Source organism: Haliotis asinina, chromosome 14 (assembly GCF_037392515.1).
Source record: "Haliotis asinina isolate JCU_RB_2024 chromosome 14, JCU_Hal_asi_v2, whole genome shotgun sequence".
Taxonomy (NCBI): Eukaryota; Metazoa; Mollusca; class Gastropoda; order Lepetellida; family Haliotidae; genus Haliotis; species Haliotis asinina.
The window spans coordinates 35,421,879-35,446,979 of NC_090293.1; the positions used below are offsets into that span (position 1 = coordinate 35,421,879).

Below are 25,101 nucleotides of genomic sequence, written 5' to 3' on the forward strand. Positions count from 1 at the left end.
AGCTAATACATATTGAGGTGTTTGGTAATCTGCCTCAGCCCAGATGAACATTCCTCTGTTGGGTTGTTTAGACCAGGAAACAACTTCCAGACTCCATGGCTCCATGCCGACTGTCTGATGACGTGTCACCACGGAGCCAGGACATGGAGATGTCCCAATTGTTGATCTCCACATGTTCTACCGTCCTTCCTCTCGATCTCTGGCGAGAACATTATCGCAGTATTGCTGGGCATCTACTTTCCAAACTGCCAAGAATTATAAACTCTGCTGCCCGAGTGTTCCACGATATGACAGAATCACTCCTATCCTCGAACAACTTCACTGGCTCCCTATATCATTCTGAATCAATTTCAATCTTCTCCTCTTCCGATATCTTTCCCAAATATCTGAAGAGTCTTGTAACTTCCCATACTCCTAACAGATAACACCACTCCAGCAACGCCTTCCTTCTCCATCATCCACAATCACTATGGGTGACAGAGCCTTCTCAGCTACACCACAGTCTGGAACAACCTCCCAATCACTATCAGAGAAATCAGTTGCAAAGGCTCTTTAAAAAAACCCTAAAAACTCACCTGTCCACAATATCCCTCTCATAGTCATTCTTACTGTCAGCGATGTTGAGCAAATACGTATTTGGAAGCATACCTTATATGAATTCATTACCATTAACGCAGTGTAGAAAGTAACCTAATGAAAAATAATTGACAGGATCTGCTGATAATGGGTTCGAATCCCAGATTCTCCACGTCATGATCATGGCTGTGTAGGTCACATTCCAAGCCATTCTGCTAAAAGATGGTACCTTGTGATTAAACTGAAATGTTTCCATGGCGTTGACTCCAAACTCACTGACTTCGAAGTGTTGGATATCTACACTCTGTAATAGCAAACACAGGGATTGTTTGTTAGTGAGTATCGCTTGAATCGCCTTGAACCGATGCATGGATATCGACCGTGACGACTAACTCTGTAACCATTATGTCCGTGTCTTGTGAGTGTTGTTATAGCCAAGGCCCTACCTTTGGAAAAGTCCCCTGGCTATAATTTCGCCCTTACATCCACTTCCGGCCTTCCGTCGTGTGGTATTCCTTTGGACACTGGTGCTTGTAGTTACCGCATTGTAAACAGATGTAGTTGTCCACTGTGTCTGACTTTGTTGATGTCTGCTGCCTGTATCGTTGTTTACCAAAACAGTGGTGTTTTGTGACAGTGTTTATCTGCCCCTGTTACGTGAAGTAGTGTCAACAGGTACAACTGAAAATTTCTATATTTCCTTGTCCCACAACGGATGCCGATCAGGTTCATCTACAACTCAACTAAATATTCGGCGTAACATTTTTCACGCCATATTGAACGGAGTAGAAACCTCACTCACTCACATCAGAATGATGTTAAACATAATTCATCTGGTACAACTTCTATCTGTCTGGCTACGTATCATATTTGTCTTGAATAAATGGCCATTCATGGACGACGATGTAAGCAGTCAAGCCACCTGGCCACCTTGACCACCCAAACTTTGTCAGTCTAATCTCAGGACACGTACAGGACAATGTAGACCCCGACCGGGAGCACCATACAGGGACATATCCATGATGTGTAATACAGTCTGTACCAGTCAGACACGTGGAACAGAAATCACTCCTGCTGAGTTGTAAACCACCCTGATAACCATCCAGCCGAACAGTTCAGGACTATAGTGGCATGCTGATGTAGAGTCAGACCCGTAGCGCAGTCTTCTTAGCACCGTTTCACATGCACCGACGAGCCACAAACCTATCACTGTGGATTCGAACCCTGCTTCGTCTCGATTGTGATTCCAGGGCCGTCTGTTGGTGTCGTTCAAAGTTTTAAACGTCTGTGATCTGCATCACTTCGGGCTTTAGTCCAACATGAGCTGCCGCATTGGCACAAAACCAAACTCACTCACTCACGAACTCACTTTAAAAACAGTGGCAGTGGCTACTAAGCACCATTATGCACATCTGTTGTGTGTTAGTCCCCAAATGATACTGAGGATGTGCATCATTGTATCTCGCATCCTGTATCTTATGTACATATATTCATCTAGATCTACTCACCCTCGACCTCCACGCACTACATGTATTAGATAGTAAGAATACTGTGCACCAGTGTAAGGAGCTCGCACTGTACATGCATATTACTATATAAAATGCTCACAATGTCGTGCATTTACATGACATGTCAGTGTGACGTGGTTGAGGACCTTAACCTTTATCAGTGGTATTGATCCTAAGTTTCACACACTCTTCGCGTGGATTATGCTTTACCGCCAACGCCCTGATTTGGATCATTTTTCTATGGCAGAAACGTTTAAGACTCATGATCCATATCTGAAAGCTGAGGAAATTCCCCTCGACGAGGACAGTGTGTGTCGTATCTAATGCTAGATTACAGCAAAGACCCGGACCTGTTGTCGCAAAGATAGATACTTAGTCGCGGCAGATACGTGATCGTTACTGCAGTTTTTTCCTTTTGTGAGACTGTATCTTGTAAAGTGAACGCTGTTCAATGCGAAACAACATTTACTTTGTTACAAATGCATGAGCAGAAGGTGATCAAACAAGTCATAGTCTGCAAATCGAAATACCATTCAGGGGGTGCATTATCTAAATCCCCACAGCTGCATTTGACATACTGTATCGGCGTTTAATATTGTATGGCCTTACTGTCTGAAGACTGGCTAAATTCAAGACTTCCAAATCAGACAGCTTTCTTCAAACAAGGACGATGTCTCCGTTACCAAGGCAGTCACTTGCTGTGTTTCTGGCGTTGAGCTCCATGTCAGGTAAGGCAATTGTGAACCATAGACCACGGATATAGCCGAGAGATTATCTGACTTATTTTGGAAGGTTTGGATCAATTGTTCATACGTTAACCATGCAGGTGGCCCCTTAGTACCAAACTGAGATAAAACTGGCGATTGTCATTGTCACCAGCAAATGAATAAGAGTGGATGAGTGACTTTGGTTTTAAGCCGGTTTTACCAATATTCCTTTAATGTCACGGCAGGGGTCACCAGAAATGGGATTTACACATCGTACCCATGTCGGGAATCGAACCCGTGTCGTGGGCGTGACGAGCGAACGGTTTAGCCACAAGGCTATCCCGCCTTCCCCGTGATTAAGAGAGATGTTATACAAAGATTACAAATGCGTATTTACTGAATCAGAGTTCAAAGTTAAAGTTTACAAAACATGATATTGGTGCCTGCCTCCAACGCTTGGGACGACAATAGGTTTGGTAGCTCATGTGTTGATGTTTCCTGAGGCCAGAGTAGATACAACAGGATGACAGTAGGTTTGGTATACTCATGTGTTGTTGTTTCCTGTGGCCAGAGTAGATACAACAGGGTGACAGTAGATTTGGTAACTCATGTGTGGATGTTTCCTGTGGCCAGAGTAGATACAACAGGATGACAGTAGGTTTGGTATACTCATGTGTTGATGTTTCCTGTGGCCAGAGTAGATACAACAGGGTGACAGTAGATTTGGTAACTCATGTGTGGATGTTTCCTGTGGCCAGAGTAGATACAACAGGATGACAGTAGGTTTGGTATACTCATGTGTTGATGTTTCCTGTGGCCAGAGTAGATACAACAGGGTGACAGTAGATTTGGTAACTCATGTGGTGATGTTTCCTGTGGCCAGAGTGGGTACAACAGGATGACAGAAGGTTTGGTAACTCATGTGTTGATGTTCCCTGTGGCTACAGTAGGTGCCCTCAAACTGATCCTGCAATAAAGAGGCGACTCAGTGTGTCTTGTTGAATATTTCTAAGAGTTCATTCTTGCGAAATGTTTAGGTCACGGGTTTGTTTGGTTCTAGTTCGACTATAAACCGTTCACAGTTATGTTACTACGGCGTAATACAACATAAACTCAGTCACTTACATGTATCATTTACAGAGTGCAGTTGTAATATCATTATCTCAGTTAAAGCGTTCGCTCGTCATGCCGAATATCAGGGTTTGATTCCCCACATGAATGCAATGCGTGAAGCCAATTTCGGGTGTCCCTTGCGGTGATATTGCTAGGATATTGCTAAAAGCTTCGTAAAATTGAACTCACTCCCAGTAAGTGACTCAGTGCAACGTGTCATAAGAACTATCCGTGTTATTAAAATTCGATTAAATGTCTTCAGACACACACGTATCCATTCCCGTGATATCATAGTTAGTAAAAGCAAATCAAGACCCCATCATGGCATGTAAGATGATATATTCACAAAGGTATATCATCCTTTGAATTCAAGTTGGTGTGATGTATTATTGTCATATGAGATAATATATATAGATAGGTATGCCATCCTTTATATTCAAGTTTGTCTGATGTCATAACGGCCTTTGAGATGATATTTTCAGGTAGGCATGCCGTCCTTTATATTCACGTGTGTCTAATGACACATGGTGTAACTGCTATTCAGACACAGTTTAGCAGCTATTTTTGCTTCTGCCTTGTTACACAAGTTTTGACTTTCAACAATGGCTTCCACAAAATGGACCACCAGTTGTCAGACTTCCATTTTTGTGGAAGTCGCCGTGGCTGAGGCCGACTATGTGTGCTAGCGATTAGGTGCCTGAGTCAGGGATTGTGAGTTCGAATCCAGGATGGGACGCAACCCCCATATATATTTCAATCTTTACATCCAGTCATGATGTATCATCAGACAGTGCATTCAGTATTGATATATCAGCTTGTATATTTAGCGGTTATACCTCGGCTTGGATATTTAATTGTAAAATATCATCTGTTATGTTTAGCCATGGTGTTAGTTGTCTATTTAACTATGATATATGAGCCTATATATTCATAGCTGGTTTATCAACTTGTAATATTCATTCGTGAAGGCTCCTTCACACCTATTTCGAATTGACAGGAATCAAGGTGAATCAGCTAGAAAAAAAAGTATTTCCCAAATTCGAACCACATTTAGGAGAGAATGTCAAAATAAACACATTTGTCAAGCTTTGTAAGATTGCGATTCCCGAATGCTATCTGGCGTTTCAGTGATAGGTGGTCACGTCTTCATGTCATTCGGCGGTGTTCTAATGGCGTCAGGGATCATTTGAAGAGCATTCTGGATGATCTGACTGTATTCGGAGGTGTATTTGAGGTACATTCAAACTACAGTTTAAATATTCCAATACATTTGAAGAATGTTCCACCTGAAGTCCATCGCCAAATGAAATAAACTGACGGGCAAAAGAAACTTTCCCCTTGTGCTATTGGATAGGTTTAAAAACGGCAAAAACAAAGTGAAATTTGAATGTTGTAATTTGTTCAGCAATGACGTATGCACACGTTCAGTACAAAAAACAGCTTTAACAGAGACTTTGACTTATTAAACACATTTTGGTCGACATGAGGTCAAAATGGAGATTTCCCTGTCAGACGGTCCAAACGTGAAACACAACAATCTGGGATTTGAAGTCACAGCGAGTATGTCCACTTCTGGCATGAATACACGCAAACTCATGTCTTCTAATTGTAGTGGTGAAGCATCTGATGACGTCAGCTGGTATACGCCTCCATTCTTCGACAAGTGCTTGAGATTCTCAAACGAATCTGTCGATCGAGGTGATCCCACAAGTGCTCGATGGGCGACATGTCAGGAGAGCGTGCAGGCCATGGAAGGAGGTTAAAGTTGTTGACGTGAAAGGAGTTATGGACAACTCTAGCAACGTGTGGTCGAGCATTGTCCTGTTGGAACAATATCCCCTGTCGTTGTTGTTGAAGGAATGGCAGAACTGCCGGTCGAAAAACCTGGTCAATGTATACCATACCCCATACCATAACGCTCACTTCACCATACGGCTCTGCTTTCTGGACGCAGCAGCGAGCTGTCCTTCGCCTCCTCTCCTGTATCATCGAGCCTTTCCATCGCTTCTAGATATACATAATCTGCTTTCGTTAGAAAACAGAACTCGGCGCCAGTTACGGGGTTGCCAACGTCTAACTCTTGTCGCCCATTGCACCCTCAGATGACGATGTTTGTCAGTCACCAGCGTTCCTCGGCACAGTCGGTAGGCCCTGATATCTTTGGGACGCAGTCTTCTTGTCAAAGTCCGTCAACTGTCTCGGGTGACCGAGGGCCGTTGTCGCTGATGACGTCACCGTCTGGAAGCGGTTGCTCAGGCGTAATAGCCTCAAGTGACGATCTTCCTGTGCATTTGTCACCCTTGGCCTGCCTGTCCTGGGTCTGCATGAGGGCTGGTCAGTCTGTTGATAACGCCGACGAAGGTTCCTGACTCTAACGACAGTGCAGCGGGACGTTCTTGCAACGTCACCCGTAGTGGTGCCCATCTGCAGCATTCCGATGACCCTGTCTCACTCTTCTGGAGTTTACTTTGGGATTGTTCAGTGTTTTTCTGTTGAAGTGCTAACTGCTCGGCACTGTGGCGTGGTTTTATACCGCACATAGACGCGCCTTGTACCCTTACATGTACAACAAGTGTTTGTACATGTTGTTTGTGGTAATCAAACTCAAACTGTTTGAGGCAGTAACGATAGGACAATTTGCATTTGAAAATGATTTTATTAGTTGAAATTATGGTGCATTTGGCAATAGAAAGTTTCTTTTGTCCGTCAGTATGCATTCCGACTCATTCGAGACGCATTCGACACATCCTGACAGGATTTGAAGTGGATTGTCTTGTCTATTCTCCCTCGAATATGTTCAGAATGCTTAGAAAACTCTTAGAATGTAGCAAATGTTTAGAATGCAGCAAATGTTTAGAATGCAGTTAGAATGTAGAACGAATATGTAGAATGCAGTTCGAATGCACCTCAAATGCCGTTCGATATTTTTCCACTTCGAATGTACCTCGGAAGTTTTGAACATGTTCAAGACATTCGGGCTTGTTACACGAATAGTTAGAATGCATTCGGAGCTCGGTAAGAAATTTTAGAATTCAGTTCGAATTTCCAGGATTCTCCAGAAATTTTCATTCCGACAGCATTCCACCTCATTCCAGGGGTATATACAATGGGCTTTAATATTCACGGTTGTGTTATTGCCATGCATACTCAACCACTGTCTATTCACTTGTATAATTATATATACGTGTATAGTCTTTATGTACATTATGGTGTATCGACCTATAAAGTACTCTTTGGTATATCAGTTTTACACATTCGTTGTTTATTAAATTGTATATGCATGCATGATATATCAGCATATTTATTCCGCAATTGCATATCAGCTAGTATATATCAATATAAATTATAACGTATATCGTTTTTTTATATTCAGACGTGGTATTTCAACTTATATATTAAGCATATTAGGTTGTTTTTCGGTCGTGACAGATCTATCAGCTTGTATGCTCGGCCATTGTGTATCATCATGTATATCCGGTCACAATAATATTTTCATGCAATATTACTTTGATAGTAAAAACAAATCCCAGAGTTGTTTGCGTCAAGCTGATCACAAGCGGAATGGCTTTGATTCTTTGGATATTAGTATTTCAATATTTCAAGAATCTTCTTTGCCCCTACCCCAGTCAAGGTCACTTCGACCTTGATAACACGTAGGAATATTTGTACAATGTAGAAAATTATTAATGACTCACATGATAAATCATGTACTGGACTGATAGCACCCCATCAGGCACGAAATCGTGTTGACTGGTCGTCATGGCAACAACGTGTGTGTCTGTATATGACGAAGCCAGAAGGAGATTAGTCCTCGAAATACGTGTGTCGATAAACGGATACCGCATGTAGAACACAGACATAGGTTGTTGGTTACAGCTAACTAGCCCTTTCATCCAGTGGCTACGTTATCTTTCAGTAACTGTTTCACCAGCTGTACAAGGGATATGGCTTGGTCAGAGAACCCCACATTCATTTTATTATCGCACAACTTATCACTAAAACTGTTAGAGATTCTTGCATATGTAACACATGTACTCAGTACAGTCACCTTTATTAGCCTATACCGTTCTGATATGGGCGATATGCCCTATAGAGCCGTAAAACAGTACTCACTCACTGCACACGATCACCAGGCAGATCAGGTCTTCACGGGGTACATGCAATATCTGTTTACACTATGCGTAGTTACGAAATCACATGTTTACGCTTACCAGGATACAATTGTGTTAAATGTATGCAGAATACAGTGAAGGGAAGGAAAACCGCTTTTATCAAGTGGGCATTTATTAAACGCCCATGGCATTTAGTGAAAAGTTATCCTTATTTAACTAAATATACATATCTGACAACATGCTACAGTTTTCATTACGAATCGTCGCCAGACGAGGGGTGAGAATGATTGGCACCTTCGAGGGTGGTAGTACAGTCACAGCTTTTCTACAGAAGGCGGAGGTTTTCACGGAACAGACTCTTTGACGATATACAGGGCTCCTCTCAGAAAACATAACCGCCAGTAGTTACTCCTACTGTCCTTCAGTGCTGGCGAACATTCTCACAGAAGAAACTTTGTGACTATATAGCCATCAGTACATGTGGAGTTCCTCACAGATGTGACTCTGTGACCATACATCCATCACTACAGTGGGGTTACTCACAGATGAGACTCTGTGACAATATATCCATCACTACCGGGGGAGTTACTCACAGATGACGCTCTGTGACCATATATCTATCACTACAGTGGAGTTACTCACAGATGAGACTCTGTGACAATATGTCCATCCCAACCGGGGGAGTTACTCACAGATGAGACTCTGTGACAATATATCCATCACTACAGTGGAGCTACTCACAGATGAGACTCTGTGACAATATATCCATCACTACAGTGGGGTTACTCACAGATGAGACTCTGTGACAATATATCCATCACTACAGTGGGGTTACTCACAGATGAGACTCTGTGACATATATCCATCACTACCGGGGGAGTTACTCACAGATGACGCTCTGTGACCATATATCTATCACTACAGTGGAGTTCCTCACAGATGTGACTCTGTGACCATACATCCATCACTACAGTGGGGTTACTCACAGATGAGACTCTGTGACAATATATCCATCACTACCGGGGGAGTTACTCACAGATGAGACTCTGTGACAATATATCCATCACTACAGTGGGGTTACTCACAGATGAGACTCTGTGACAATATATCCATCACTACAGTGGGGTTACTCACAGATGAGACTCTGTGACATATATCCATCAGTACAGGCAGAGCTCCTCACAGAAAAGACTTTGTGAAAATACATCCATCCCTCTATCGGAATTCCCTATAGAACAGACATTGTGTGGAAAGATCCATCAGCATCTAATATATTAAGGGAACATTCAATTTTTAAGGTGCAAGAATCTCTTTTCGTCTGATGACTGTAAGTTAGTGGTATTTTGTTGGATTATATACTCTTAAAAATGAGGGAAATGGAATAATGAAATTTCAGCTTGGATCGGAAGTGTAAACGTTAACAAACGTTTCAAGGACAGACATCTATTACCACTCCGAAACACAACATATGATATGCACGTGCACAACGCAGTAGCCCCATACTGTACATGGGGTCCCATTCTTGATTTTGGTGTGTTTTCAAGAAGGTCGAGAAATCACTTGGAACATTAATTTTGACACTCATCTTGTACCACACATTTATTAGTGTTTGTTTCTAGTCGTTTGTTTTAAATTGAAAATCGTACACATACAAATTACATGCCATACACCGATCATCTTTCAAAAGCGACTACATTCCAAATAGCTATGGCTGTAAGGTAGTGCAAATGGTGGTGCACTCTCAAAACATTCAATAATATCATATTACCATTGATAAATCTCCTAAATAGTTTTAATTGTAAATAAAAATGAAGATCCCCACTTTCTTAAAGAGTATACTATGGCATAAAAGGACAGGATCAGGTAAAGTTGTGATATCGTCATTAGATATATATCAAATAATACACGTACGATGTCGGTGGAGCGACAAATAGTAAATAGGATTGCTATACGTCTCAGTCACGAAATGTAGTTTCTGGCATGCATTTGCGACACACGTAATGGAACGTAGTGCACTACGTGGGCACAGTTCTGCGAAGACACTCAGGCTTGGTTCGCCTTTGGAACTGAGCCAAATCGTCTCAGGACAAACACCAGATTTCTTGTTCGACATGGAAGTAATATTCAGGATCTCACTCGTGCGAACAAACAAAAGCGACAGATGTAACATCGGGATCACATAATCCTTTAATAGTGCTGTGGGGTTAATTTAGTGTGTTTGCGATAGATTGCTCTGTGTGTCAAAGGAAATGTTCCTTTGCCGGGCAACAAACAACATGACTTTAAAACACCTTGAAAATACCAACATGCTTTTATTTCAATAACTGCACTTCATGCAGGTGTTAAGGAGAAAAAGATCCCCGAAATAGGTGGGGAGATGACACACAGAAGGAATGGCAGACGTCAACTTCAAACATTTGCTTGTACAAGGTCTTCCACGGGACTACTAATCAAATAAACATATATCATCCCCTTATAAAACTATCAGACAAAACAGCAACCAGTTAGTCTTGTCTTGCTCTGTCTGTTTGGACTTTACTGTTATGTGGTTTCTACAATTTAATAAACGTTTGTAACAAATAAACAGACGGTTCTATCGAGGACATTTCAAATATAGTCCTTAGATACGACTGATAGCATTGTGGCCTTTCTGATCTTTGCAAACATGAGTCAGCCGTTGAAAGGCCCATCAGGTAAATCAGATAGGCAATAACAGCAGGTTTCTATCTTCCAGACAACATATTCTGAACACAGGGGCTTTTCCTGCTATTAATGTGCATATGTCTGTCTGCGATATGTGTAGCCAAAACCCGATATAGCGGAATAAGTGATCATCATCAAACACATTCCTGTCCCTGCTGATAAATATCAAGAAGAAACAGTCATTGTCATATGGGACGTCAGTCAATTAATCAAAGTTGAATACGTCATAAATTGTCTTGAAATTTTCCGACGACAGATCAAATGTATATTGAGATTGCCTTGATATTTTCGACGACAGAGCAAGTGTATATAGAGGTTAGAAAAATTCACGAAATGCACGTCTCTTCTTTATCTGCTGTTAAGGAAATCTTCCCTGTCTTCGTTAGGACGTTAAGCAACTCCTATTAAAGTCTAATCTCGCTTATGCAGACACACTCCTCAGATTGTCCGCATAAACGAAATTCCGTATATCCGAATTTCGTCAGTCCTCACTTAACAAAATATTACTAAAGTGAAAATTATTGTGTAATGCGTAAGATTATTTGAGTGTTTGGGGAAATGAAAACCTACGTCGTATCCCTTCAGAGAATTTAAATGAAAGTAAGATAAAAGTAAATTTGCTTCCTGCAAACATAAACTTGCGAATAAACTTCATTATACACAATGAATTAACGTTTAATTAATTTTTCAGTTATGCCAGGTGTTGTTTAATTGGTTTGATGGATGTAAAGTTACGTCTATGAACACTAGTTTGGTGGATGTAAAGATATGTCTAGTGTCACTGGTTTGATGGATGTAAAGATATGTCTAGTGTCACTGGTTTGGTGGATGTAAAGATATGTCTAGTGTCACTAGTTTGGTGGATGTAAAGATATGTCTAGTGTCACTGGTTTGGTGGATGTAAAGATATGTCTAGTGTCACTGGTTTGGTGGATGTAAAGATATGTCTAGTGTCACTGGTTTGGTGGATGTAAAGATATGTCTAGTATCACTAGTTTGGTGGATGTAAAGATATGTCTAGTGTCACTAGTTTGGTGGATGTAAAGATATGTCTAGTGTCACTAGTTTGGTGGATGTAAAGATATGTCTAGTGTCACTAGTTTGGTGGATGTAAAGATATGTCTAGTGTCACTGGTTTGGTGGATGTAAAGATATGTCTAGTATCACTAGTTTGGTGGATGTAAAGATATGTCTAGCGTCACTAGTTTGGTGGATGTAAAGATATGTCTAGTATCACTAGTTTGGTGGATGTAAAGATATGTCTAGTGTCACTGGTTTGGTGGATGTAAAGATATGTCTAGTATCACTAGTTTGGTGGATGTAAAGATATGTCTAGTGTCACTAGTTTGGTGGATGTAAAGATATGTCTAGTGTCACTAGTTTGGTGGATGTAAAGATATGTCTAGTGTCACTGGTTTGGTGGATGTAAAGATATGTCTAGTGTCACTGGTTTGGTGGATGTAAAGATATGTCTAGTGTCACTGGTTTGGTGGATGTAAAGATATGTCTAGTGTCACTAGTTTGGTGGATGTAAAGATATGTCTAGTGTCACTGGTTTGGTGGATGTAAAGATATGTCTAGTGTCACTGGTTTGGTGGATGTAAAGATATGTCTAGTGTCACTGGTTTGGTGGATGTAAAGATATGTCTAGTGTCACTGGTTTGGTGGATGTAAAGATATGTCTAGTGTCACTGGTTTGGTGGATGTAAAGATATGTCTAGTGTCACTGGTTTGGTGGATGTAAAGATATGTCTAGTGTCACTGGTTTGGCGCATGATAAATTACGTCTCGTCTCGCTATTTTGCTGGACGTAAAGTTAGTTTTGTGTCGCTATTTGCGGGATGTAAAAGTATGTCTAATATCAGTCCTTTGGGGGGATTTGAGGAGGATTTGATGATGCGTTCAGGAAAGGTGTTTGGGTGAATATAAAGCTGGTTTAGGATATGTGCTCTGTCGAATGTTATGGTTAGGATCCGCGTTGTCAGGTGTTGGATCTGTGTGTTGGTTAATGTAAAGGCACCTTCGCATCACTATTTTGCTGGACGCAAAGTTACTGCTGGTAATAGTATTTATTTGTCACAAATTCTCCATACGGTACATGTTGATTACAGGTTGCCTGCGTGTGTAGACACGGGCTTATCACCAGAAGTCCATGCTGTGTGCATTGAAGGGTGGGTCAATGGATATTAATCACCGTTAATATTAATCTGAACCTGTTAATCTATCATCCGTGTACTTCGTCTGTGAGGATATCTTTCGTCCTTCTGTGGGAATACCTTTCATCAGGGTGCATCAGAAACTTTCAATTTCCTCAGCTAATCCCATTTAGCTGAGTTCAGTGATATTATCAAAAGACTCATTTGACATTCTCATTATCCTGTTACGAGTATTAAAATTTATCATCACCAAGAAACCTGCTTTTAACTCCTTTGATTAAATATAGACAGACTTCATTCACGGTTAAAGTCAATGGTGTAGTGAAGGGAGTACTGAAAACCTGGAGCGGTCGATAGAGAACTGGCAATTGTTATTACAAGGTGATGCAGGATACAAGTTGTGTTTTGATCGGTGTATTGTTGCCAGATAAACATCGCGGGGTAACCAAAATCACATGATAGTGTTCCAGCCAACGAAATTGGTTCGATGTCAGTAAGGTTTAGCACAGGTTGGACACTATAAAGAGACACCTCTAGAGATTCGGCGTTGTTGGTGCAACGCAGTGCCTGGGACCATCGCAACAATGGCAACACAACGATATTTGATTGTTGCAATAACATTAACGGGTAGGAAATGTTTGCTAACGTCTACTTTACCTGTAAATGAATTGAAGTTGATGAATTTATTCCAGGACTTTATTGGTATGTGTATATGTATGTCGAGAATATATAGCATAATGCGATGTTGTTGCTATTTTGGCCATATCCTCTTCATTCTAAACAAAGTAGTCATTTATGATGCATAAAGCTTAGATTCCTTTGAAGTGGTTGCAGATTACTTATGCGGCATTTATTGAAAGTTGCTTGAATAATTGAACAATGGTTTCATTATTTACTTTAACAAAACCCTGTGGCAATGACCATAGTAATCTTATATTTAAGTTACTTTTCTGCGCAATTATATGTGTTTAAATCCTGTACACCTCTGCCTTCTGTCATAGAAGACAATGCTGAATGCATTTCTCATTTTCTCAAAGGTGTAAACATATATGCAGGGATCTAACGCTCATGCATGTAAAAGTGTAGCATCCCTATCCTGGAACGCCTGTTGTCACTGGCATCGTGATTCCTCAAAACACGCTCATGATATGTACTCACGAATCTACTTTTACCAGAGATTTCTAATGGGTGTAGGTGGCTTTGTTGCTTTTTTATATTTATTACAAGTAAATGCGACACTATCTGTGTGTACGTATTTATGAATTAATTGAATGTTTTCCCTGGTGTATTGTCCAAAGAAAAATCCTTTCTTGGTCCATGGGGCGTGTTTTAAGTTACATGGTGAGCACAGATATAGTTAGACACCTGTGTTTTGTTAAGGAATCAGTACAGAATGGAAGCGAGTATCATCTGAATTAACTGAGAAAACAATATGTGAAATGCTAGACTTCCGCCTTGATAATATCTAATGATATTGGGCAAGGACATTTGGAATTAGGCATGTCTATGGCCAGCAATCATGCTCCCCTTCCTGTTGATCTGGTTCTTCATACAAGTGAGTAAGAAGTTCTCAATGGACAATACCTTTCTGGAGATTTACCCACTTAAGTTTGAAATAATTGAACCACGTGAGATCGCTTCATGTGTCTCATATTTAGAGACACATGACAAGACGGATGACGCCATCTTTCCAATAATTAACATTCCTTCCATGTTGAACACTACTGCCACAGCTCCAGCCTTTGGTCTTTGCATTTCAGAACGTTTCACTTTCATTCGAGCATTCGAGGTTTGTGGAGGACTTGTGTCCAAGTCTGAAGCATCGGTGGAACAAAATAATTCCTTCGTGCCATTTCTTAGTTTGACTTATGGCATGCGATCCCGTGTTGTTTTCCCGTGAAGAATTGACTAGCATGTGTCGCCCAACTCTCATCTTTATACGCGAAGATATGTCTGTCTGTCAGCCTGTCTATGCGTGCGTGCATGTGAGTGCTTGTACCTACTACCCTGTTAAATGCCTTTTTCTATCTATGTACATTCCGTGATGTGTAGATGCAACAATTCTCTCATTCGCTAATCATGTGAAAATATTGTCCTCACTTTTACAAGGATTCAATCTTCTATATTTTTAGCTTTGTTGGGATGTGTTAGCCCGGACACAGATGGTGGGTACACCCATGGTCACAGAAGCAAGAGAAGTGTGAGTAGCGAGTAAACATTTTACAATTCAATACCCTACAAAAAGACAACACATAGGGTACAGGTTATCCTACCATAGCTCTCTCTAGAATGCTGTATTCTGATTGGCGTGCCATCAGCACCGTTAGGAGACAACTTATGATCGCATCACCTGTTAAAATTTTGCAACATTTCCTTACGGCAAATGTCTGTCACAATCTGTGAGGTTCGGTCATGTGTATACGACTGAGAACATGTAATTTCGTCTAGGCAGCCAGCAACAGTTTAGTTTCACTGTATCAGCGACAGATGACTTTTCGGAGATTGTCACTGCCAAATATGTTGTTTTCATTTCCTCATGTTCTCATGAGAAGGAGATGCTCTGTCTCTGAGGTATTTACAATACCTGTAAATAATTAAATTGGAATAACAACCATGACACCTATATGTCGTACAAGCGCCCTCCTTGTATATGTTTCCGTTATAAGCAGTGTAGAATACACACAATGTAATCCCGTTGTAGGAACCTGAATATCGAAGAATTTTAACTATTGAAGGTATATTCGACTAACTGTTGTAATCACATTAAATATTCTTGATGATACTATTTTGGGTAACAATTGTCAATGCGTTAATATATCGTGTAACAATGTGCAGACACCGTAGATACATTTGTGTTGAGTACCGTCAGCTCTTGAGGCCAGTAGAGTTAAGTGATCTGTACTTTACATACAAATCCATATTTACCATATATTGACACATATATGACGAAGGAAATGTGTATCAACCCTATGTAATAGTTTTCATTCCGGTGTCGTTAGAGTATTGACTATATTTCAAATCACTCTTCACAGGTCACCTGCAAGGATAAGTTCAAACAAATACCAAACCACTCGGCTTGCAGAACGAAGTCAAGCAAGGCATCTAATTCAGGTAGGTACAGGGAAAGAATCAACCGCAAGGAATCAACACAGAAGACTTGAATTGTTGGGTCCTTTGTGTAATATACATGTAACAATATACTGAATAGTACCAAGTTACATCTGCTAGTTGTAGGAAGCGACGTAATGGATCTTGTTGTCACGCTGGTTGACTTGGTTGACAGCCTGTCATTGTTCTCCTATACCGTTGTTCATCATATCGGTCACTGGTCCAGACGCGATAAATCTTTAGTTCTCCATCATATGTTACACTATGATGTTATAGGGTAAACACACACATACAATTACGCAGACATACACACACTAGCACAAAAACCGGACCAGGAGCTGCGAAGTATAGGTTTGAATTCCAAATCTCAATTAAATCGGTACTCAAAACGGGTAATGCCTTTAGCTTTCGTCACATAGGGTTTTCTTATGCTATCATGTCAAGATATACCTGAATCACAGGTCATGCTGACATGAAACCAAGATCTCTCTGAAGTACAGGTCATGCTGACATGAAATCAAGATCTCTTTGAAGAACACGACATGTCTCTGAGGTACAGGTTATGTGGACATAAACCCAAGATCTACTTGAAGCAGAGGTGATGTTGACATGAAACCAAGATCTCTGTGAGGATCAGGTCATGAAGCGATGAAACCCTTATCTCTCTTAAGTACAGGTCATGTTGACATGCCACCAAGTTTGCTTGTTATCAATGATATCCATTACTTGTCATAGAGGGATACTGTACAGGAAAACTTTATTTCAGGAGTATCCGCAGAAGAGAAAATGCAAATAGTAGATCTGCACAACGGCTACAGGAACAATGTCACACCTCCGGCTTCAAACATGCTCAAGTTGGTACGTGGTCAGTGGCAGCACCACTATAAACAGCTCAGAAATATCGATATAGACAGCATATATAGCCTATAAATATTGTTTGAAATATATGGTCTGTTTTTCTTTTCTGTTGTACAATGGAAAGTCATTCACTTTTAGAATCCGATTCACTACTCCTGCAAGCTGCCTAGAGCCCGAACATTAGATCATTTGTAGATAAGTGTTTAAAGAAAGTTAAGACATTGCTGATTTCTCGACACTGAGATGTCAAACGACAACCTTGTCTCGGTTCTTCGGACATGTTGACAATCAACTGACAATGGCACATCCCTTCACAATGATAAACCCAACCAGTTGTGACACGGTCACGGAATGCATTAGTATTCATTTGAAAAGGTCAAGCTGAACCACCTGTAATATGGCAACAGTTTAAAATTAGTACACGCACATGTGATGAATATGAGAGGATAACCTGCTGAAACAATGAAAAAATATTAAGTAACTGCATGGTAACGCATTTATTTGTGTTTGAGACCGTGCATGTGTTGCCAAGGCAGTATGGTGCTGTCTGGTTGGCATGCTAATCTGACGAAGGTCTTATCTAATAATGCCATTGCCTGTTGTGTCTGATACCTGTGTTTAAATATGACTTTCTCCTAGTCCTGGGATGACCAGATTGCAGAGATAGCTCAACGCTGGGCAGACGTCTGCACCTTGAATCACGACGGAAACAACGAGAGGTCAATACCAGGTACAATGTAGAAGACTCTCATCATTATGCTAGCACCCCGTCTCCCACTACGTCTTTAGCTACAGACCAGGACTCCGAGAGCCAAATTTATAGTGTAGACTTTTGGTCTGGCAGCCTTGCCATCACGAACACCTCGTACTACGAATACCTCCACATCTTTCTTTGGCTTCACAAGCACGTGTCCAAATACTTCTATACATTTTTCTGACTTCACTTTTCTATCACTACGAGGCGTTTCTCTGTTTATCAATCCACGTTGATATATACTTCTCCATGAGACTGGGTTAAAATTGATCTTCAGAAACCAATGCTTGTTGTAAGAGACGACCAACGGGATCGAGTGGTCAGGCTCGCTGATCTGGTTGACACATGTCATCGTATCCCAGTTTTGCGTAGATCGATGCTCATGCTGTTGATCACTGGATTGTCTGGTCCAGACTCGATTATTTACAGGTTGCTGCCATATAGCTGGGATACTGAGTGCGGCGTACAACTCAACTAACTCTTCTCTGTTTTTTACATTCATCCTCCCGCGATTATACTTATATATGTTTCTCTGGCTATAGATAAATCCTCTTATATATGTCTCCACCTGCTTCCCGTGACGACCCGTGTGCGCATTCAAATGGAGCTATGGTTATCTGTACCGCATCTGTGTCAAACGACTTTGCTAAAATACCACGTGGAATTTCACACGTTTTCGTCGAACCATCTACAGATTCTGACAAAAAAAGTTTGAAGTGAGATAGGAAAATATTTTCCAAAATAATTGAAACAGTGATATATGATATAACCAGCATGTAAACGGGAGACGCGAGTGTTTGTCTGAACTTTTCAGTGCGCACTGTAATCCGGTGCTCTATGTTCTTAGTCATGTAGGAAACAAATCCACAAAACTGTCCATGCATAAACTAGCAGGTGCGAAATGTGTTCCCTTAATGTTTTGTTTGTACTGTTACTATTTTAGTAACAACTGCGTGTCCTAATGCTTCTGATCTTTCTCCTGTGGGAGATAGCACCCTTAATGAAATAACTGAAGTACTTTTCAAGGAGTTGATTATACATGACACACCTCCTCTGTAAGGTGGGTAGCTCATGAATATTCATACCTTTCTTATATATACACTGATAAACTTTTGTGTACAGTAGATTCAACTGAACTGAAAATGGAAACATTGGGCTTTCTATTTACTGCTCAGGACCATTCACTTCAAACTCGTAAACTCCCATGTGAGATTCAACGTGAAATAAATGTGAAGTGTAGATTGTATCATGAATGTCATGAGATTGTCCAACACCTTGTGAGTAGATGCCCAGCGTTAGCACAGACTCAGTGTCTTAAGAGCCATGGTAGCCTGTCTCATTCTCTGGTAATACCCAGAATGTGTAGAAGGCATTGACTAAAACAGAATGTTATGAAAACTGAATGTTATGAAGCATCAATGATGGCGATTGGAAGAAAGGATTGCGTTTAACAGTAACAGAAACTATACACCGCGGACCTCACTCTCGTGAAGTGAAAAGATTATTTGACAATAGAGTTCCATAATCTGAAACGTGGAGATAATGCAATTGGTTATTCCTTTGAAGGTAACACGTTGACCTCTAGATTTACAAAAGTAAATATTAGCTTCACTGTCCAGAACTATACCATGGTACTGGTAATCTACATTGTATCTATTCAATACAAGAGCGGAAAACTGAAAGGAAATCTTTACTTTAGTTAAGGTTTTATCATGAGCGTGACACTGAAATGTAACATGTGATGCAGTGCGATCATATAAACACATATGTAACTGAACTGCATAATTGTCCCTTATTATACTCACCCAAGTTCGTTACCATCGTTAGGTTCTATGAATCTGGGTCAGAACATCGCCACTGATCCCAAGTCCTGGAAGGAGGCTGTGGACCTTTGGCAGCAAGAGGTGAAGGACTTCACTTATGGAGGTCCTGGGAACGAATTCGGAAAGATAGGACACTACACACAGGTGCAATGTCTAAATACACATACAGTTTTCGTTGGATTTGACGAACAGTTCAGAAATAAAGACCAGTGTTTCATATCCAGATCCATGGATAAAGATATAGGATAAAAACCTCTCCCCAAAGCTCTACGACAGCATAGATGACTACATGTTTCCAGTAGTCAGCCTTCTCTTTTGTGGAACTTTATGCCATTAGCTCCGGCCTTTGATGCTAACATTTCACAACGTTTGATGTTATGGCTTGTTCAGTTAACTTTGCAACATTCAAACGTCTTATGATAGACAACAGGACATTTCTAAATGTAACACATGAATTTCAAAAATAATGTGCCAAGCAGTCCCTATTTGGATTTGTACATGCCATCCTTAGCTTATAGGCGAATATCGACTATCATTTGATTATTATGACAAGTACCACTGGTGGGTGAGGAGATGCAGATCAGGTTGTGAACACCTGACGTCATCACTATTTCACAGTGATTCATAAACACACGCTCGTAACATGGTTAAAAAAAACTGAATTATCTCTTCTACATTGAGCAGAAATTTCTAATGTCTCTTTTATTTGACGTTGCTGACTTAGGGGCCAGTTTCTATTTTTTTATTTTATTCATGATGAGAAAGTGATTTTATGATTTCGCCAAACCATGCATAAAATGCATGACCTAGAGTTCATGCTGTAGTCGGGCGAACGGGGTAGCCTGGTCGTTAAAGGGTTGACTCGTCACCCAGAAAACCCGGGTTCGATTCCCATCACGGGTACAATATGTGAAGTCCAATACTGGTGTCCCCCGTCGTGATATTGTTGGAATATTGCTGAAAGCGGCGTAAAACCATACTCAGTCTCTCATGCTCAAGTCAGCTAACACTTCACTGAATACAGAAACAAAGGCTGGCGCATACATACGCTGTGTTCACACATTCTTGATTCGTCTTCTCGCTCTTGAAGAAATGTATGCAATCTCTGTAAAGAAGATTTATCATCTCTTTGCAGTTCATTTCATATGAACAAGAACGTCGAACCTGTCATAGTTTATCCCTAATAAATGAGAACTCTTGCTTGTTTGAATACTATCAACATGTGCAATGCATAATTATCGTTACTGGCAATACATTTACATGGTTCCAGGTAGTATGGGCAGATACCCAGAAAATCGGGTGCGGGTATACCATATGTGACGCGACCAAATTTTATGTGTGCAACTACGGACCAGCGTAAGTAAAATGTGACCGAATCTTTATACGGTTTTTCTCGTAGTTAGAACATGTCCTTGGCGTTAAATGCCTGACTATCACCTTAATCCACCAGGACCATAACATTTCCTTCACCTAGATCAGCAATACCATTCGGAATGATACTTGTGACCTACATCACTGTCTCTGTACAGTGTAAGGACACATGAATCGCATGTACATGTATAGTCTGTTTGTGGTGAAGACGTACCGATGAATTTCACTTTTAAACAAGAAAGTAAACGGAATATATATAACTGTGCGAATGGCGCCTATCACTGACATCCAATCCGAATCAGTTGAATACGACTGACTATAGCTTGCCTCTACGATGAGATACCATTTGTATTTGGTGGAAAGTTGTGGTCTAATTCATCATGGCATTGAAAACAATCAGGACTCTTCCTTGAGCAAATTCATTACAGGGTAGAAAAAAGTGTATGAACGTTTTCAAACCATTACTCTGTTGACTGTAGTCACTAAAATGATCTAAACACAAGGTCCAATCCAACAATGATACCTATCACAAACATCACCTTCGAATAACCGTTTCTTGTTTGTTGTGGCATCACAGAAATTCTGACCAAATGCCAGTACTCAAATATAAAATAAATATTAGCAAACGTCATGAGCTGCTTGGATACTGATTGTACAAGTTCCATCGGAGATTGAACAGATGCAAACCTTTGATGGTTCAATGCCCCAAACACCCCCACCCCCGCCCTCCTTTTGGAGATTTGAAGATTTTCTTTGTTGCCTTGGTCCTTTCCAAATTCCTGGATCCGCCCATGTGTATTTTCTGTTGCCCGTCACCCGGGAAACAACACTCAATCCGGTTTAGTACTATAGCGAAACATAATCATATGAATCCTATTTCGAGTGTGTCACATACTTAACGCAACACTATTCTGGTTTGTTTTCAGTGGTAATATTGGAGGCTTCGATCGACCTTACAAAAATGATTCCGACTTGGAATGTGGCAACCAGCATCGCCAAGACAGATTGTGCAGTGAGAAAGTTTTTTTCAAGAATATTCATGTATTATATGTTACGCGAAAATCTTATCTGAAGTTCCGCCTATAACCGTATTTCACTTATCACCGATGGCACACACCAACTGACAGTAATTTCAACATAGATAGAATAATTAGACTTCTGTGGTCTTAGCTCAGTGTTTCATACTACATGACCTGGATCACCGTTAACATTAGTTTCGACATTGTAATTAGTTACAACCAGAAGAATACTGTCGAAGGTTATACACACAGTGTCCAACTACTACTAGTGACCTCTACTAAGCGCGTGGGCGCTTAATCATTTTTTCAAAAGATCTCCACACCTGGTGGTTAATAGAGGTGCGGCTCTTTTGGAGCTTACTGGGTGTAATTACTGTAATTGTTAGGGAACTGCTCTACCCCAGGCATATAACATGCCTGACGCATATTAGACTAATTACGGTATTTACTGACGATATCCAGTCGATATAATGGAGGAAACAACAAAGCGAACCATTGCTGTGGATGTCATAGACTCCGTGTTAAAATTACATAAATGGTTAAGGAATCTGGTGGGTGTTTTGGGATGAAACTACTGTCGTTTTACTTTTCAGATTGCAACACGACTTGCTTGAACGCCGCCACGGTTCAACGATCCAACTGTTCATGCACGTGCAAGCCGTATTCTTTCTATGTCGGAGATGCATGCCAACGTAAGCTTTAAATTCTCCATGGTAACTCGAACGACTGCGATGCCGGTTACTATTGTGATTAAACATGAGGCTGAAAGAGCGAGAAAACTGCATTCCCTGTTAGGCAGAAAGGTCCGAATACCGTGACTTTACGACTGTCAATAAAAAAGATAGCACACTGATTAAAGTGATGAAATAGAAATGAAATACATATTGGTCAGTGATAGATCTTCTTCGAATTGTTCCGTCATGACATTCTCGCTTTGCAAAGGTTCGTTTAGGATTACGCTGACAAGTTGGTGTGGTGGAATGTGACTCAGATGTGACCCAGAATGTGCATAGAGCTCAGGTGACAAATCAGTTGAGGTAAGCTACGTCCAAACCGGCGTACACTGTGATGCAACGTCCAACCGACGTATACTATGATGTAACGTCCAACCGGCGTACACCATGATCAAACTTTCGAACCGGCGTACACTGTAATGAAACGTCCAACCGGCGTACACCATGATCAAACCTTCGAACCGGCGTACACCATGATCAAACCTTCGAACCGGTGTACACCATGATCAGACGTCCAGACTGGCACACACCATGATCAAACGATACAAACCTGGGGTCACCACGGGGAGCACAGCCATTCTGGCACACTTTTTAATTCAGAAGGCGGCAGTTGGCAAGTCTACACATCCTTCAAAGGTTCTTGGTGGGATCGACAAGCCCGCACTTCCAGGGGGCCGCACTTCCAGGGGGCCCCTCTTCCAGCGGGGAGCTGTCTAGGCTGCGTGTAGAGTAGACAAGGAAGCCTGATCTGATAACGAGTCTGACTGTGCCTGGACCACCCTATCTTTTTCTGTTGTATTCATATAAAACATAATGATAATAATTGTAATCGTTTTGTTTACAGTTAAATGTGAGGACAAGGACCCTGTAGAATGTAACGGGGCTGGGGCGACTAACTGCCCTGCTTACGCCATCACTTGTCCCAATCTGTGTCAGGTGTGTCCAGGTAAGGGCCTCAGTCACATTCATACACGTGTACACTTTGGGTCAGGGTGTTCATGTTTGTCTTGTTGAGCATTGTCTCAAGCGGATTAGGCGGTTACAAGTTCCAGCAGGCTGACAATGAATCGACGTAGATCGTTGTTCTTACTGTCAACCACTGTGCTGTCCGATAGACAGCATGTACAGTCGTTGGACCTTATAAAGCTGGGGCGTTAATCATCTGCTCCTATTACTTATCTATTTCAAACATTTTCCTTGTGATAACCTGTGATATTCAACACTTTCCATGTAAGTAACTATGGGTAGCCGTGAGGTTCACCACTTTCTATGTAAGTGGTAACTATGGCTATGTACGAGGTTCACCACTTTCCATGTAAGTGGTAACTATGGTTACCTGTGAGGTTCAACACTTTCCATGTAATTGGTAGCTATGGCTCCCTGAGAGGTATCTGCTGATGTGCTATAGTGTATTGAGAACTGGCGCCTCAGAATCATAACAAATTGATATGCTTGCCCTAAATGGGCGGATTTGTGCATTATCATGTTCACTACTAACAAGTTGTATATATTTGTCTTGCAGCTGGAGGGATAGACTACGTGGAAAAAAACAACCAAGGTCGTATACGTCTTGATGTCATACTGGCTGCCTCTATGGTCGCATTGAACCTGATCGTATTTCATTACATATAATTTGTTGCTTTTACACTATTTTATTCTTATGAACTTTCGAAAGTGCTTTGAGGAGAGGATACGCTATTACCAGCGAGTTGTATTCTGTATACATTGATTCATGATCGGTAAATGCACAAGTAGCACTGCCCAGGAAGTCACGATTGTCCCGAAATGTCGTCTTTGCATCTTTTGTTCTATGTTCATCAGTTAATCTAACATACACACACTGCAAGTACAAGGAGAAACACAAAGATTATTTAGGTGTCTTGAGCTGCTGATCTATCCATTCTCGACGACTGATACAGTGAACTCCTTCGCTACGTGTATATTTCTTGTTTTTCCGAAGTGTTCAATTGAACAGCGTTAGAAATAGTTGCCTCATTGGTGTGATTTTACTGACGTTTCATCCACATTTAAGATACACGACTGCCTTGCCGTACCTTCAGGTGCATGCCTTTTCAACATGATTATGGTTAGGATATTATCATTGTACCCCTTCATCCCACATTGGCTGTACATCTGGTGCTGTTCACTGTTGTGTCTGGTTCGTTCGTTGGTTTTGTATGCCGCTTGACAGCGTGCTCACATCATTGACAGTGTGCTCACATCATCAGTGTCATTGATGCTCCTCCACAAAGTAGCCGACACCTGCTTTTACAGTGGTAAAAAATAAAAACGATAACCTTGAGGCCCTGCTTTGCCCGTCTGTCTTTCCATGGTCGTGTGTTGCAACGACCTAAAGACTGGCATCACGTCCTGTCGACGCCATCCACATCAAGCCATACTTCAACCACAAAACACTATTTCTTCTTTTTATGTCTACCTGTGTGCAGTGAACAATGCTAGTAACAACTGAATATGTATATTGTTCGGACATATACACTCTGTGTATGAAATTCATCTGTAAGGGCAAATAAATTGACATACCTCTCTCCAGCTGTTAAG

The 25,101-nt window shown here is 41.0% G+C and overlaps 1 protein-coding gene across 2 annotated transcripts; it reads left to right on the forward strand.

The window, feature by feature from the left end:
• Positions 1 to 2,139: 2,139 nt before the first annotated feature.
• On the forward strand, positions 2,140 to 25,088 carry LOC137260911 (cysteine-rich venom protein TEL1-like). Of its 2 annotated transcripts, none has more exons than XM_067798447.1 (11): positions 2,140 to 2,812; positions 15,008 to 15,075; positions 15,908 to 15,986; positions 16,750 to 16,841; positions 17,481 to 17,571; positions 19,423 to 19,562; positions 20,689 to 20,774; positions 21,716 to 21,801; positions 22,402 to 22,500; positions 23,387 to 23,488; positions 24,065 to 25,088. In XM_067798447.1, the coding sequence occupies exons 1-11, from the start codon at positions 2,755 to 2,757 to the stop codon at positions 24,172 to 24,174; spliced, it is 1,011 nt and encodes a 336-aa protein (XP_067654548.1). In that variant the 5' UTR covers positions 2,140 to 2,754; the 3' UTR covers positions 24,175 to 25,088. The 2 variants fall into 2 exon arrangements, with proteins under 2 accessions (XP_067654548.1, XP_067654549.1); XM_067798448.1 differs by lacking the exon at positions 2,140 to 2,812 and adding an exon at positions 13,352 to 13,502.
• Positions 25,089 to 25,101: the final 13 nt, after the last annotated feature.